Genomic DNA, 15,836 nt, shown 5'->3' on the forward strand with positions numbered 1-15,836 from the left:
CCAATGTGGCCAGAAAAATTATGTTTTAAGCAACTGTAATTCCTCAGCTACATCTTTTCGTTAGCTTCTGCTTCTCTTTGGTATTTTTTATTTATTTAATAGATGAAATACATGTAATTTTTTTTAAAAAAATAACAATGCCCAAGGTAAAGCAGTAGCTAAGGAATTACGGTGGCCAGAAAAATTATGTTTTTTTTTTGAATAAAATTACATATATTTTATCTATCAAATGAATCGAAAATACCAAGGTCAAACAGTAGCTAAGAAAAAGATGTTGCTAACGAATGGATATTGCTTAAAACATAATTTTTCTGTCCACTTTCTTTCCTTATCTACTGCTTTTTCTTTGAATTTTTTATTTTTTAAAAATAAATTACATGTATTTTATCTTTTCAATAAATAAGAAATACCGAAGACAAGCAGTAGCTAAGGAAAAGATGCAGCTAACGAAATAATGTTGCTTCAAACATAATTCTTCTGGCCACGTTGATTCTTTAGCTACATCTTTTCCTTAGCTACCGCTTGTTCTTGTATTTTTTATTTAATTAATAAATAAAATACATGTAGTTTTATTTTTAGTAAATAAAAATGTCTAAGAAAAAGCAGTAGCTAAGGAATCAATGTTGCTTAAAACATCATTTTTTTGGCCACCGTAATTCCTTACATCTTTTCCCTAGCTACTGCTTTTCCTTGGACATTTTTATTTTTTTAACGTATTCGAATATAGTGTATATTATCTTATTCTATTATTCATTCATTTATTTTAGTATTTATTTCAAAGATATAAGCTATAAAATATATCATTATATATTTCGACATTGATATTTACTTTAACTTATATTTAAAAAATGTGATTTGTGCCAGTCCTAAGTCGGGATAAAATGTAAAGGAAAAAGTTCAGGTAGGGGGTACTCAAAACTCAAAGAAAAGTATATTTCCTATTATAAAAATAAGAACTGTAATGCCGGTTGTTCGTTGTGTGATTGGTTGTCTCTCGGTCCCTAGCTCGATATTGTTTCTCTCTCTCTCTCTTTATTTTAATCAATAAAATAAATTTATCATACTGTTTCTTCGTCTGTTTTTTTTTTGTTAATTTTATAATATTCTGGTTGGCAACAGTTGCTGTGGGGTCAAATATTTTATCTCTTTTTTTTAATAACCAGCTCATACCCACGCTTCGCGCGGGTTTCTTTATAAGTTTTTTTTTCAACCAAAAATTATAGTCGAAAATAATAGTAAAAATAATGTTACAGAAATTTGATTCAATTCATTGATATTCAAAAAAATTGTAAAAATTGAAAAAAAAACCCTATCATCTCGAAAATTCAACAACTGATGATAGCTGAATGGAGACAGGGGCGAACGAGAGGTCTCTGGTAGCCTGGGTTTTCTGATCACTGAATTTTTGAAAATTTTAGATTTCATGATTTTCAGTATGTACATTGTGGTAGGTTTAGACTTTAGACGCGGTTTTTCCGGGAATTTTCAAAGATATAATTTTTTTTTCGTCAGATCAAGGGCCGATTATATAAAAATATTTACAGGAGAAGGTTCAGAAATAAATAAAGATGACATCCGATAAAGGGCCGATTATGTAGAAAAATTCACCGTAGGTGGTTGAGAAATGAATAAAGATGATGTAGGATTTTTTTTATAATTTTTTACGCGATCGGTCAGGGGTAGATTGCGTAGGGTTAGACTTGAATGCGGTTTTTCCGGGAATTTTCAAAGATATAATTTTTCTTTTATCCGATAAAGGGCCGATTATGTAGAAAAATTCACCGTAGGTGGTTGAGAAATGAATAAAGATGATGTAGGATTTTTTTTATAATTTTTTACGCGATCGGTCAGGTGTAGATTCGCGTAGGTATAGACTTAAACGCGGTTTTTCCGGGCATTTTCAAAGATATAATTTTTTTTTTATTCGATAAGGGGGTGGTTATGTTAGGATTATTAGATGCAGAGGAATTTCAAGATTTATATATCCAAAAATTAGAAAATTGGTAAGAAAACTGATCGGTCGAGGTACTCCCTTAATTAATATAATCGTCTTGAATAGAAAAAATTAGATTTCTACTCAGATATATTAAGGTCTTGGTTGATGCTTAGGTCAAGGCTTGGGAATTGACACCAATTTGCTTGGCTATCAATACTGGACCACGCATTGGCTGCCAATACTCGAACAAAACTTCCAAAAATTTAATAATTTGATAAAAACATTATTTTATAATTATTCCATTAATTCAGTTTTTTTTTAATATATAACCATTTATTTGTTAGAATGATTAGTTGAACTCGGTACTTCTTGCGTGACATCTCCCAACCTTTACCTACTTAAACATAGCAGAAATAATTAAAGACAACGAAAATTAGTTCTATTTGAATATTTGTTCCAATCATGACAACCTGAGAATCAACCGACACTCGCGAGTTGTAAGTTATATGCAAGGAAGAATATACATAAACATAAATATAATATTTCATTTGTATTTGATTTATACACCCCGAGATGTCTTTTCATAATTAAAAAAAAAATTTTTTTTTTTCTTCAAGTTTTCGTTGATATAAATATATGTAAAGAAAATTTGAGTAGCTGGTATATATTATTGAAAAAAACAAAAAATTCAATATTGAATACATAACAGCAACTTTTGATATATTTATATATGTCAAGAGGATAAAAAATATTCAGTCTTGGTGACCCGAAGAACAACCGACACTCGGCTGATGAATGACAGGTCATAGGTTGACCAGTCTTTAATGAGTTAAGTATATTCCTAGACCCGGCCACCCAATGATTTACTGAAGCTTGGCTGACGGGTGGTTGATCATAGGCTAGCCAGCCTTTAATAAGCCTTGGCTTGATCATCTGTTTTTAGTCTTGGCCACCTGATAATTTACTAAGGCTTGGCCGATGACCGGTTGATCAACAGCTGGTTAATCCTCGATCAGCCAGCCTTTGCTTAGACATCTATCCAGTCTTGGCCATCCAAACATGAATTTACTCAGGCTTAGCCGAAGAATGGCATGAAACGAGCTGGCTGATCATTGAATGCCATTATTAGGACAAGGCTTGGCCGTGTTGTGAGTCTTGGCAATTCCTACACAGGAATGTAATAATGTAATGTAATGATAACCTTTTTTGTTTACCACGCGATATATTTTGCGAGTGAATCTAACGAGCTAGATTGCTATCGTGGCTATCCAAGTTTGCTGAAATATTGAGCCAGCTGGTTTGATCTCTCAGCGGGCTAAATTCTAGTTACTATACAGCTAAAAAATTTTTTCAATGCGTAGTCTTCCAGATATATATCGTTAAAAAACATCAAATTATTTGCTATAATAAAAAGAGTACTTTCTCACATAAGCAAATTAGTTGAAAGTTGTCAACTTTAAGGTTGATATCCAGATACATCTACTATCAAAACATTGGGAACTAATTTTTTTCCGTAATTTTGAAAAAACTACCTTATTTCTATTATCCCTATTTTTTGTCCATAAGAAAGAGAAACAAAGAGTCACTTTTTCATACAAGAATTGATGATTTTTGTTCTGATATTATTTGACTTTCTAATTTAATAAAAATTGTCGTTTTATGTTTTTTGGAATCATGTTGATAATAAGTTTAAAGATATAAAGAAAACTGAAAATGATTGAATATTTAATTATCAAGTTTCGAATAAATTGGAGTAAACCAATAATTTTGAATATTTATCAACTTCAATAAAAAAAAAAAAATTATATCAGTTATGAATTTATAAATACACATTCCGAATTTAAGAGTAATGTTACAAGCAAAGTGAAAAATTTGAAAAAAAAAGAGAAATTTTTCTACAAAAAGCCAGTGTAATTACACTCCCAGTTTGTAAATACTTTAAGTGTAATAATTAAAAAAAAAAAATTATTATAAAAAAAACTCATTTACATTAAATAATAATAAAAGTTAATAAACTGATTAATAATAATAATAAATGAGTAAATGAATTTTGAACGAAATAAACGTATACTCAATTAAATTCAATAGTTAGGTAATATTTAGGTAGAAATATGGTTAGCATTTAAGAGAAAAAATGGGTACCTGTCCGTGCTGTACTTCGGTGCCAAAAAATATTTCGCGTTACACTTATAAGTAGGCAACCTATTGAAGCAAGACATTGGTATCTTATCTTCACCTCAGCAGCAGCCAGATTAAGGTACCAATGAAGCCCTCAGAAAAATTTCCGGGCTGGACATCTTATAGTGGACGGTAGATGACTTGATTTTTCGGAAAAGAGGGGGTGATTTTAAATTTTATTTTCTACATGTAGTGTGCAACCGTAGTAATGGCAAGTCACTTATGACAATTAGATATTGATTACAAGTACTTGGAATGACAGTTATTACAGTAATTATCACTATTACTTCGAATAGTGAAACATTAAGTACACGGAGAAAAAAAAACGACAAATATTGTTGAGAAAACAGGACAAAAATTGTCGTGCCGCACAACAAAGTAGAGGCGAAGTTAAAACTCTATAATATTTGTTCTGCCGGTAGTACAGTTTTTGTTCATCTGGCAGAGTAATAATTGCCGTGCTGTTTAACAAAATTTGTCATGCTCCAAACAAAAATTAATAGACATACAACAAAATTTGTTATGCTCCAAACAAAAACTGTTGAACATACAACAATTCTTGTATTCAGTTTAATAATTTTCATTATTCCACATAACAAAAATTCTAAAACCATATTAAATTTATTTTTTTCAAAATTACGGAATAAATTTTCATTATGATAATTAAAAATAAGAAGGAAAATAATTGAGGAACAAATTAATTCAAATTACGATGCTGTGATTTATTTTTCATATTTATAATTATTAAAGATTAAAATAAAAAATCTCTGCATTAAAATGACAGATGCAGGTTATATTTGTCATTTTCATATAATTTCATACTTTATTGTTGATGTGATTTGTTAAATATCAAGTTTTGTTATTTATCTAGGTGCTCACAAATATTTTAGTCTATAATTCAATTATTAAAATGTTATTGCAACCTGACATCTTGGGATTAATTAATTTATTTTTAAAACGTCAGTCACACAAAAGCTGATCTCAACATAGACTGACTCAGCCAATTCCACACAATGCCATGTAGATATACCGAGGCACACGAACAAGACCGAGTCTTACCGATAACACCCGAAAATCAAATTGTTGTGCAGCACGGCAATATTTGCCTTGAAACTGGACAATATTTATTGAGCAGCCGAACAAATATTATTGAGCAACACAACAAATATTATTGGATGGTAAAAATTGTTGTGCAGCTAAATAAAATTTGTTCAACGATACAATAAAATTTGTTGTAGCACGACAAATTTTGTTTAACGATAGAACAAATTTTGTTGCAGCACAACAAAAAGTGACGGGATAGGATACCGCCTCTAGTTTGTTGTGCTCTCACAACAATTTTTGTGGTTTTTTTTCTCAGTGTACGGAAAGAATAAGGTACTGAAATGGTGAACCAATAACCTTTTCAATAGTTCATTTATGAGTTTGTTTTAAAATATTATTTAAAAAAGTATGAGTGCAAATTTATCAATGTTATTTATTATCATGTTATAAAATATAAATTAACAAATTTTTTTTAACAGTCTTTTTTGAATATTTTGAAATTCTTAGCCGGATACAAACAAAGGTTACCTTCTCAGAGGTGATAAATGGTGTGATGTACGTGGTGACGGCCGTTGTGTAAAGTTTAGCTGTACTTATACTCGACGTTGTCAACTTCCACTAAATCACTTTGTTTCTTGGAAGAATCCAAATTTTCGAACTTTTGATAATCAATTATTGTTAATGAAGTTATTAATATTTAGTTCAAGAATTGAATTATTCACTGTATCGAGTTGATCGTGAACATTTGACTATTAACGATAATGCTTCTCAAGTAACGTAGAAAGCAAACGAAATATCTTACACTAAGAAAAAAAAATGCTTTTAGAATTCACTTTCTGTTTATGAACTATTTCAACGTTTTGCTACGAATTATCAAAATAACCTTCTTTAATGATATCACTTTTAATTTGTCTCGCACTAGCTCCCACAATCATACATGAAGTAGCAAGATAAATGATGAAAACGCTAAAAGAAAATTGCCCGAAAAAAATATCAAAAAAAAACACCAAGAAACAATTTCATGTATATAGATAGACTTATGTAATTGTGGTACGGTTGTTGTGTAAACATGTATATCCAATGTATTCGTATATCGTCAACAAAAATAGAATGAGTATATATTTATATTAATGTAAAGAAGAATATAAATATATACATATGTAAATCAAAGAGTACACACGGTAATTGTTCAAACTTTGATAGCAACAAAGGTAGCGTCGTACGTACTCGAATTTTAGTAATGTTACACACTGTGTCACCGAGAACGGAATGGGGCGGTCGCGGCAGCCCGGGCAGTTCTTTTTTGTGAGCTAAAGGGGTGGTTAAGCAACCCTAAAAGTGGGGATTCAGTACTGCTAGAGAAAGCATAACAATACTGTAGAGGGGTGGAAATATTAGTCATGAGCTCATGACTATATCTTTGAGTACAATAACTTCCCACGCAAGCGCTACGATTCTCCTACTCCGGCAATATCTTGTAAGGACAAAGATGTTATCGCCATTTTTCCCCAACAGAGAGTATGAATATGTCACGAGCTGGAAATGAAGTGCGACAGAGAATGGACAAGGAAAGCAGAATCGACCAAATTTACCCTCATTGCGTCAACTCAACCCGATAGAAGTACTCAATGCTGCTCGGTAGTAGTACCTTACAGTCACTTGGCGACAGTATAAGAAAAAATGGTAAAAGGAATTGTATGATATGAAGAATACTAGACTACTTGCTATTGGTGGTCTAGAGAATATCTAATATCTACCCAGGTAGAAATCCAACCTCGTTTCGACGTATATCATGGCTATTTTCCGAGCTTGACGCTCGAATCGATGTAGAATTCAAGCTCGTTTCTACGTAAAAATGTTACACTATTCGACGTCGAAATGAGGTTGAGCGGAAGTTAAAACGAGGCAGATAATAAAAAATACTCAATTAGACTTAATTAATTGATATTATAGTAAAAAATCAATAGTATTGTTTAAATTAAACATAAAAATGATAATAAAACCATAATAATGATGCTTTTATTAAGTTTTTAGGTATTTGGTTTTCCAGACCAATTCAACCTCGATTCAAGATCGTTTTGACGTCGAATGGTAACGTTATTCGATGTCGAAACAGAATTGAATCGAGGCAAAATCGGGTTAGAAAATAAAATACATGAAAAATTAAGAAATTTATTATTATAATTAAAACTACTCATTACGTATTGATAGAAAATGTGAAATTCGACGACTAGTCTGAATTTGAAAAACTGAAATAAGCAGACAGTGCGTCTTTAACATTTACGAACCGATTATCATGTAACGGTATTGTTGTTGAAGATTGAGGCTTTTTTTTGGCAGGCTAACTTTATCTACGAAGTTTTATTACGGAGGCTAGGAGCCATAGGCTCAGCCGCAGTCTTGAATTCATCGGCGAAAAAAAAAAAAAGCTCATAACTTACGAACTAAGTAACCGAGAGACTTCGTACTAGGCTCAAAAGAAGCGCATTAAAAAACTCTATCGCCCGCGTAATAGGTTTTTTGCTCTATTGATAATAGTTTTTAGTCAAAAAATTAAAATGTAAATTTTGAAAAAATTTTTTTTCTTACTTAAAAATTTGTGGTGTCTAAACTATCCATCGGAGAGTATTCATCACCAGAGGTTTTTTGTTCGTAAATCTTTTCTGTTTTATATTTCATTATTTTTAAATTATTAATTACGTAACTTAAAATAGTACATACGTTTTTATGTGAAAATTTTACTAGTTATAAAAATTGCGCAATAAATAACTCGACGCAAAATCATAGTAGAGACTTCGTATTAGGCTCAATTTATGTGTCTCAGAAAACTCTATCGCCCGCTTTGCGAAATTCTTTTCCATTTGAAATAGTTTTTGAGAAAAAAAAAAAAAACTATAAAATTGAAAAAAAAAATTCTGATATTTAATTTTTTTTCTCGAAAACCGTTATTAAGAGAGAAAAAAACCTTTCATGCCGTCACTAGATTTTTTCGAGGCGCATAATTTAAGCCTAATACGAACTCCCTATCTTAATTATAACAAAAGTTATGGCTCGCCGAAAAAAAACTGAAAAACGGCGCAATGAATAACTCAACGCAAAATCAAAAGAGAGACTTCGTATAAGGCTTATTTTATGCGTCTGAAAAAACTCTATCGCCCGCATAATGGGTTTTTTCCTCTATCTATAATAGTTTTTGAGAAAAAAAAAAAAAACTTCAAAATTTGACAAAAAATTCGGATATTTAGTTTTTTTGCTCGAAAACCGTTCTCGAGAGAAAAAAAAACCCATAATGCCGTCACTAGATTTTTTTAAGGCACATAATTTGAGCCTAATACGAACTCCCTATCTTGATTATAACAAAAGTTATGGCTCGCCGAAAAAAAAATCGAAAAAACGGACCAAAAAATGTCATCATCGAGTTGAAATAAAATGTTTATAAGGCTCCAAAAAAAGTTTTGAAAAACTCTATTGCCCGTTTTTTTTTATTCTTTTTCGGTTGTAAAAAATATCGAGGAAAAAAGAAAAACCTTGAAAAAGAAATCTTCTTTATCGACTGTGTATAGCTAGTTATAATTTAAATCTAGTAATAATTGGTCTTACATTAAATCGTACAAACGGACAGTGTATATCAGCAGTCCAATTCACAGGGCAAATTTTTTACAATTTAGGGCTATTTTTTGCCGCTGATGGCGCTTGTAAAATTTTTTTTATATAGATTTTACATACAAAAGCTTCACAAGCGCCGCCAGTGGAGGAAAAAAGCCCCAAATTGTAATGCCCTGTGAATTGGACTGCAGGCTCAATAACATCCATGGTTATTTTTCTTTTCATTTTTTTTACCATTGGTAGTATTGCTTGTTCGTCGTTTCACGGTCAATTTTTTTTTTTTCTTTAATATTCTTTGATGAATTTTTATTATTATTTTTTTTCTAAATCGAACATGTATTTTTGGTTTATAGTTTAAAAATATCTACAAATGTTCAGTTTTTTATTAATTGTAACTCGTATAACTATGTATTTTTTTTTTTAGATTCAATTATTTAAATTATATTCAGAACTATATATTTGTTTTTTATTAATTATAGAATAATTCCAAAATAACCATATTTTTTTTTTTTGTTTTATTTTAGAAATTTTATTGAGTTAGTAAAAAAAAAATTGCAATATTGACCTAGAATAAAAGATTAGGTGACTGTATTTTTTAAAATTTATTGATTCGTAAAAAGACTCTAAAAAATAATATTAATTATGCAATTTTTGAAATCATTAAGGTAATTAATTGTTTTTTTATTTTTAAGTTCATAACATGGTAATCTGTCTTACATATATCAACACTACGAAAATTTACATCATGCCACAAGACAATAACTACCAAGAAATTAGAATATTTGTAAAATACTATTGATCACGATATCAGCAATATGGTCTTTACATAATACTTGAAAGATGGAGTAATTCGAATAACACTCAGTTTTTAAAATGTTTTTATCCATCACCAAGTTTTTTCACGAGAAAGTTGAGAATATATCACAGTTAAATTTATGAAATGTAAAACTGAATTAAAAAAATTATCGATTGGAATCAACAAGCATTGAAGAAGTTATTAATGACAAGTCTTTTAATAAAATAAAAAATTTCCATAAAAATTATGATATAAAAACATAAATACAAAAAGCTTTTCGGTCAACAAACATTCACAAAGTTATCTATAGAATCTCTGAACAAAACAGGAATGTGAAAGAAATTATAACACAGACAAACATATTATACAGAAAAATAGTATTCAGTCAACGAGCATCGAGAAAATTTTATTTATGAAATTACTAATCGAAGGTAGATTTTAAAAAATTGAAGGTAGATTTTAAAGAAATTATCGATTGGGATCAACAAGCATTGAGAAGTTATTCATGACAAGTCTTTTAATAAAATAAAAAATTTCCATGAAAATTATGATATAAAAACATAAATACAAAAAGCTTTTCGGTCAACAAACATTCACAAAATTATCTATGGAATCTCTGAACAAAACAGGAATGTGAAAAAAATTATAACACAGACAAACATATTATGCAAAAAAATATTGTTCAGTCAACAAGCATCGAGAAAATTATTTATGAAATTACTAATCGAAGGTAGATTTCAAAAAATTGAAACCACCCAAGTGGAAAAAATATATTTAATTTATATTTAATGGAAATATAAATTAAATTTTATGGATATACAGTTTTGGACATACTAAAAGTAAATTTAGAAAAAATTTAGAACAAATATAAATTAAATTTAGAATATGTTCAAGTTTGGACATACTAAAATTAAACTTTTTCTAAATTTTTTCTTAATTTTTTTTTTATTTTTTGTAAATTTTTTTTAAATTTAATTTTCGTATGTTCAAAACTGTATATATTTTAAATTTAGTTTATATTTTTTCTAAATCTTTTCTAAATTTTTTCTGAATTTTTTCTAAATTTAATTTTAGTATGTCCAAAACTGTATATATTTTAAATTTAATTCATATTTTTTCTAAATTTTTTCTAAATATAAAATAAACATATTTTTTTCACTTGGGCAGAATAAAATCCACTCTGAAAGCAATACTCAGAAAATATGCATCGATTATATTCAGTAATATTCAGATACATTGAATTATTATATGTAAGCTGATTCTTACCAATGTGTACTTATAATATCGAAACGATTAGTTACACCTTCTTTGTTTCTTTTCTATAATCAGAATAAATTTTTAAATGCAAAAGTTTGGAATAAATTATTTAACCTTTTTTTGAATCTAAAAATTAAAATAAAAAATACAGTCACCTTAAGAAACGAAGATATTTTATTACTACTTATTGTAATATATTTTATAAGAAATTCAAATAATTGTTAGTAAAATATCTTTGTATCCTAATATTATTAAAGAGTTGTATTTTTTATTATAAATCCGAAATTAATTGTAAAATTATAAAAAAACGATTGAAATATTTGTAAAAATAAAAGAAAATATAAATGAGAGATGCCGCGATACGATACGATACGATAATTGGCTGATTATCGTATCGTGTCGCGAAAGATGATTGTCGTTATCGTATCGTGTCGTCTAAAAATTCGACAAAAATCGGATTATCGTGTCGTCTTATTATCGTATCGTCATAGGTGTTGTCGTATCGTATCGGGTATTATCGACATGATCGACGATAATTTTTTTGTTTGAGTATAATTTACAGGGAAATTTTAAAATATTTTTTGCATACAAAAACATTATAAAAGCAGGAAGAATTATCTTAAGGACAATAAGTAAATTACATGAATTATCTAAGTAAAAATTATTATAGTCAAAATTTATTATGTTTAAATTCATGGTTTAAAAGTTCATTGGCAAATAATATTGAAAAAAAACTTGAAAACCAAATTAAAAAAAAAATATAACACATGCAACAACGGTTTATATAATTCATATAAAATTATTATTAGTTATCATATTATTATAATTTATATTACTTTCATATTGTTAGATTAATATGTATCTAATATTATATGTTGCAGTAATCTATTTTTTCTTTAATTTAATATTTTCTGGAGTTCAACAATATGAAAATATTGCTTTGATTTAAATGTATATTTTTTCCGACATTATCGCGATGACACGATAATTTTATCGGTTATCGTCAGTCAAATATCGTATCGTGTCGTGACGACGATACGATAAAAAATGGCATTATCGTATCGTTGTCGTCATTATCGTATCGCCTTGTCGCGATATTATCGATTATCGCGGCATCTCTAAATATAATTAAATGTTTATAATTTTTATTGATCAATTAATTGAACATATCTGGAACCATGAAAAATGAAATCCCTTTTTTATTTTAGTATATGATCTATCTTACGGTAAATTTCGTTTTAATGATCATCTAAATATTTAACTAAAATTAAAATACCCAAGTGGAAAAAATATATTTAATTTATATTTAATGGAAATATAAATTGAATTTAATGGATATACAGTTTTGGACATACTAAAAGTAAATTTAGAAAAAATTTAGAAAAGATTTAGAACAAATATAAATTAAATTCAGAAAATGTTCAAGTTTGGACATACTAAAATTAAGCTTTTTCTAAATTTTTTCTTGATTTTTTTTTATTTTTTGTAAATTTTTTTTAAATTTAATTTTCGTATGTTCAAAACTGTATATATTTTAAATTTAGTTTATATTTTTTCTAAATCTTTTCTAAATTTTTTCTAAATTTAATTTTAGTATGTCCAAAACTGTATATATTTTAAATTTAATTCATATTTTTTCTAAATTTTTTCTAAATATAAAATAAATATATTTCACGTTTCCAATAGATATATTTTTTCCACTTGGGTATCTTTCTTTTAAATATACTTAATGTTATCGTTACTTAACAATTAAATTATATCTAAGCAATAAAAACAACAATGGCCCTAGCCGGAGTATTGAAAATTTTTAATTTTCAACGGGTAACGCGGGCCACACGCCCCAACAAACGTTACCAGATCTTTTTATTATTATTATTATTATTATTATTATTATTATTATTATTATTATAAAAATTAAGGATTATGGATTTGATCAAGGTCCTTTAAAATATGAAAAAATATACGCTCAAAGGCGCCCCCACAAAAATATAAAATAGTATATTGTGTATCAACGGCGCAATGTGAGTGATTGTCGCCCGCACGAAGCACACACACAGATGATGCAGAGTCGACGGGGCACGTAGAGAGGGCGGCCGAAGGCAATACATCAAACACAGGTCTACAACAACAAATGATCAAAAGATTCCGAAACTCCGCCATTTTGAAGTTCGTACGAAAAGGGTTGCCACGGAACATACCCCTTATTTATTTAAATAAAATATTGGCAGATTAAGATAGAATCGAGCTCGGTCTTCGACGTCGAAACGAGGTTCAGTGTCGAAGTTTGAGACTAATTTCTACCTAGGTAAACTACTCATTACGTATTGATAGAAATTGTGAAATTCGACGACTAGTCTAAATTTGAAAAAGTGAAATAAGCAGACAGTGCGTCTTTAACATTTACTAACCGATTATCATATAACGGTAGTGTTGTTGAAAATTGAGGCTTATAATTTGGGATTCCCGTTTTGGCAGGCTAACTTTATCTACGAAGTTTTATTATTATTTTTATTATTATTATTATGATTATTATTATCATTATTATTATAAAAATTAAGGATTATGGATTCGGCATGCTGTTAGATCGACACATTGAAAATTGACACGGGCTAGTTAGACACATAAAATTTTCACAAATAAAAAAGACACAAATTATTTAGATACAATTTAAAACGACACAAATTAAATTCACACGTATTAATCGGACACATAATATTTTAATTATTTTATAAGACACACAAAAATTCTACACTTATAATTAGACACAAAATAATTCGACACAAAATAATTAATAAAAAATATAATAGACACATATTAATTATTATTAGACAGATAAAAATACGACAAAAATAAATTAGACACATTAAAAATAGAAACATTGAAGATAGACACATAATAAATCGACACGTAATAATCGGACACATTGAAATAAAAAACTTCAAAGAACGACACAATAAATTAGACACTATTTAAAACGACACAAATTAAATCTACATGTATTAATCGGACAAATAATATTAATTATTTTATAAGACACATAAAAATATTATACTCATGATTAGACACAAAATAATTCGACAAAATAATAATTAATAAAAAATATAATAGACAAATATTAATTAATATTTGACACATAAAAATACGACAAAAATTAATTAGACACGTAAATATAAAAATGTTGAAGTCAGACACATAATATATTGACATGTTTTAATCCGACACATTAAAATAAAAGAACGACACAAATAAAATTCAAACTTAATAGTTGGACACATAGATGAGTTTGAGTCCCACATAGACAAATTCGTCTATCACAGTGTGTCGGTAATTCAGAAAAAAATGAGAGATGGCACTGTATGTGTTTTTCTCTTTTTAAATGGTCAATGTTTCGAAAATTGAATTGATTTAATTAGATTACATAATTAAATATCACATATTCTTTGTCTTTCAATGATGTTATTCAATTATTTTTGCAACTAATTATGCCCGTGTTAATTTTCAATGTGTCGATTTAACAGCATGCCATGAATTCGATAAAGGTCCTTTAAAATATGAAAAAATATACGCTCAAAGGCGTAATTTAAAATAATAATAATAATAATAATAATAATAATAATAATAAAAACTTTGATTTCGTATCGTTCACAAAATACTTGAACTAACCTCGTCATATTATTGAATTCTCTTACCTTTGGATGAGTCCTCCTAGGAAAGGCTACTTTAGGGTCAATCTGCAAAAAAAAAAATTGCATGTAAATTAATCAGTTGATAAAAAAATGATTTTTATAATATCATTACGCAGACTTAAATTATTCCTTAAGTTTTTTGGTATTACGTTGAATAACTTATAAAATTTTGATTTATTTCGGAAATATACATAGGTTTATTACAAACTTTTTTAGAATTTTTTATGAACGTGGTCAACTTCATTGAAATATGAATCACAAATTGACCCGAACACACACAGTGATAAAAAAAATCAAGACAAAATTAAAGAAGAACTTTGCAACGCGTGTTGAGGCCTACGTAATATGTTGCATTTTTTCGTTTTCCCTTTACGTCGATTTTATGAAAGCCTTTCTTTGATAAAGTTACAGTGTAGATCTATATAGATCTATTTAGATCTACAACTTTGCGAGTTTAATAAATAATCAAAGTTTTCTTTATATTAATTACATTCAACAAATAACTAATCATCAGAGCCGGGAAGTTCGTCTGTTATTTCAGCTTGCCGTAAATACCATGGCAACATGGTGAAATATAGTTTAAAAAAAAGACGATCTGAACCTCGTACATGGAAAAAATGGCCTGAAAAAATGGCCTTTTTTTTTTTGGCCTCTTGAAAATGGCCCTTTAAAATGGCCTTATATTTTTGGCCTCTTTTGGCCATTTTTTGAGGCCATTTTTAAGAGGCCAAAAAAAATAAGGCCATTTTTTAAGGCCATTTTTAAGAAGCCAAAAAAAAAGGCCATTTTTTGAGGCCATTTTTTCCATGTACGAGGTTCAGATCGTCTTTTTTTTAAACTATATTTCACCATGTTGCCATGGTATTTACGGCAAGCTGAAATAACAGACGAACTTCCCGGCTCTGCTAATCATACAAACTGTAAAAGAATAAAAACATAAACAAAAAAAAAATACGCTAAGTTATAATTTTTAATTTATTTTTTCAATTATAAAATTAACATACAGACTGTCCCATTTTAATTAGATAATGAATTTTTTCTTGAAAAATATAGCTCAAATTGAAAAATGATTCAAGTAAAAGCCGTAGGGTTTGGAGGGGGACAAATAAAAAAAAAAAAAAAATTCAAAAATTCAAAATGGTGGAGTTTCAGGTATGAACATAGTTTTTTTAAATGGATACTGTATTTTTTTTTTGCACCAAAATGTTTCTTACTCCAAAACTAACAATTTTTATTTGAAAAATTTTTCGATAAAATCACTTTTTTTTCGGCCCGATTTTATCTGTTGATGGATTTTCCTAAAAAAAAAATGGCTTTGATTTGAAAATGATAT

General features: G+C 28.4%; 1 protein-coding gene across 12 annotated transcripts in view; it reads right to left on the reverse strand.

Annotated features, from left to right (window-relative positions):
- LOC122857626 (RNA-binding protein Musashi homolog Rbp6) overlaps positions 1–15,836 on the reverse strand; it is a 228,013-nt gene that overhangs the window by 98,882 nt on the left and 113,295 nt on the right. For 11 of the 12 annotated variants that reach the window (XM_044159888.1, XM_044159887.1, XM_044159886.1 and 8 more), the window contains one exon: positions 14,507–14,548. In XM_044159888.1, the coding sequence (XP_044015823.1) occupies positions 14,507–14,548 (42 nt within the window). Of the gene's footprint in view, positions 1–5,686; positions 6,431–14,506; positions 14,549–15,836 lie in introns of those variants that run through there. The other variant, XM_044159889.1, reaches the window with a different exon arrangement.

This window comes from Aphidius gifuensis, linkage group LG5, assembly GCF_014905175.1.
Source record: "Aphidius gifuensis isolate YNYX2018 linkage group LG5, ASM1490517v1, whole genome shotgun sequence".
Lineage (NCBI taxonomy): Eukaryota > Metazoa > Arthropoda > Insecta > Hymenoptera > Braconidae > Aphidius > Aphidius gifuensis.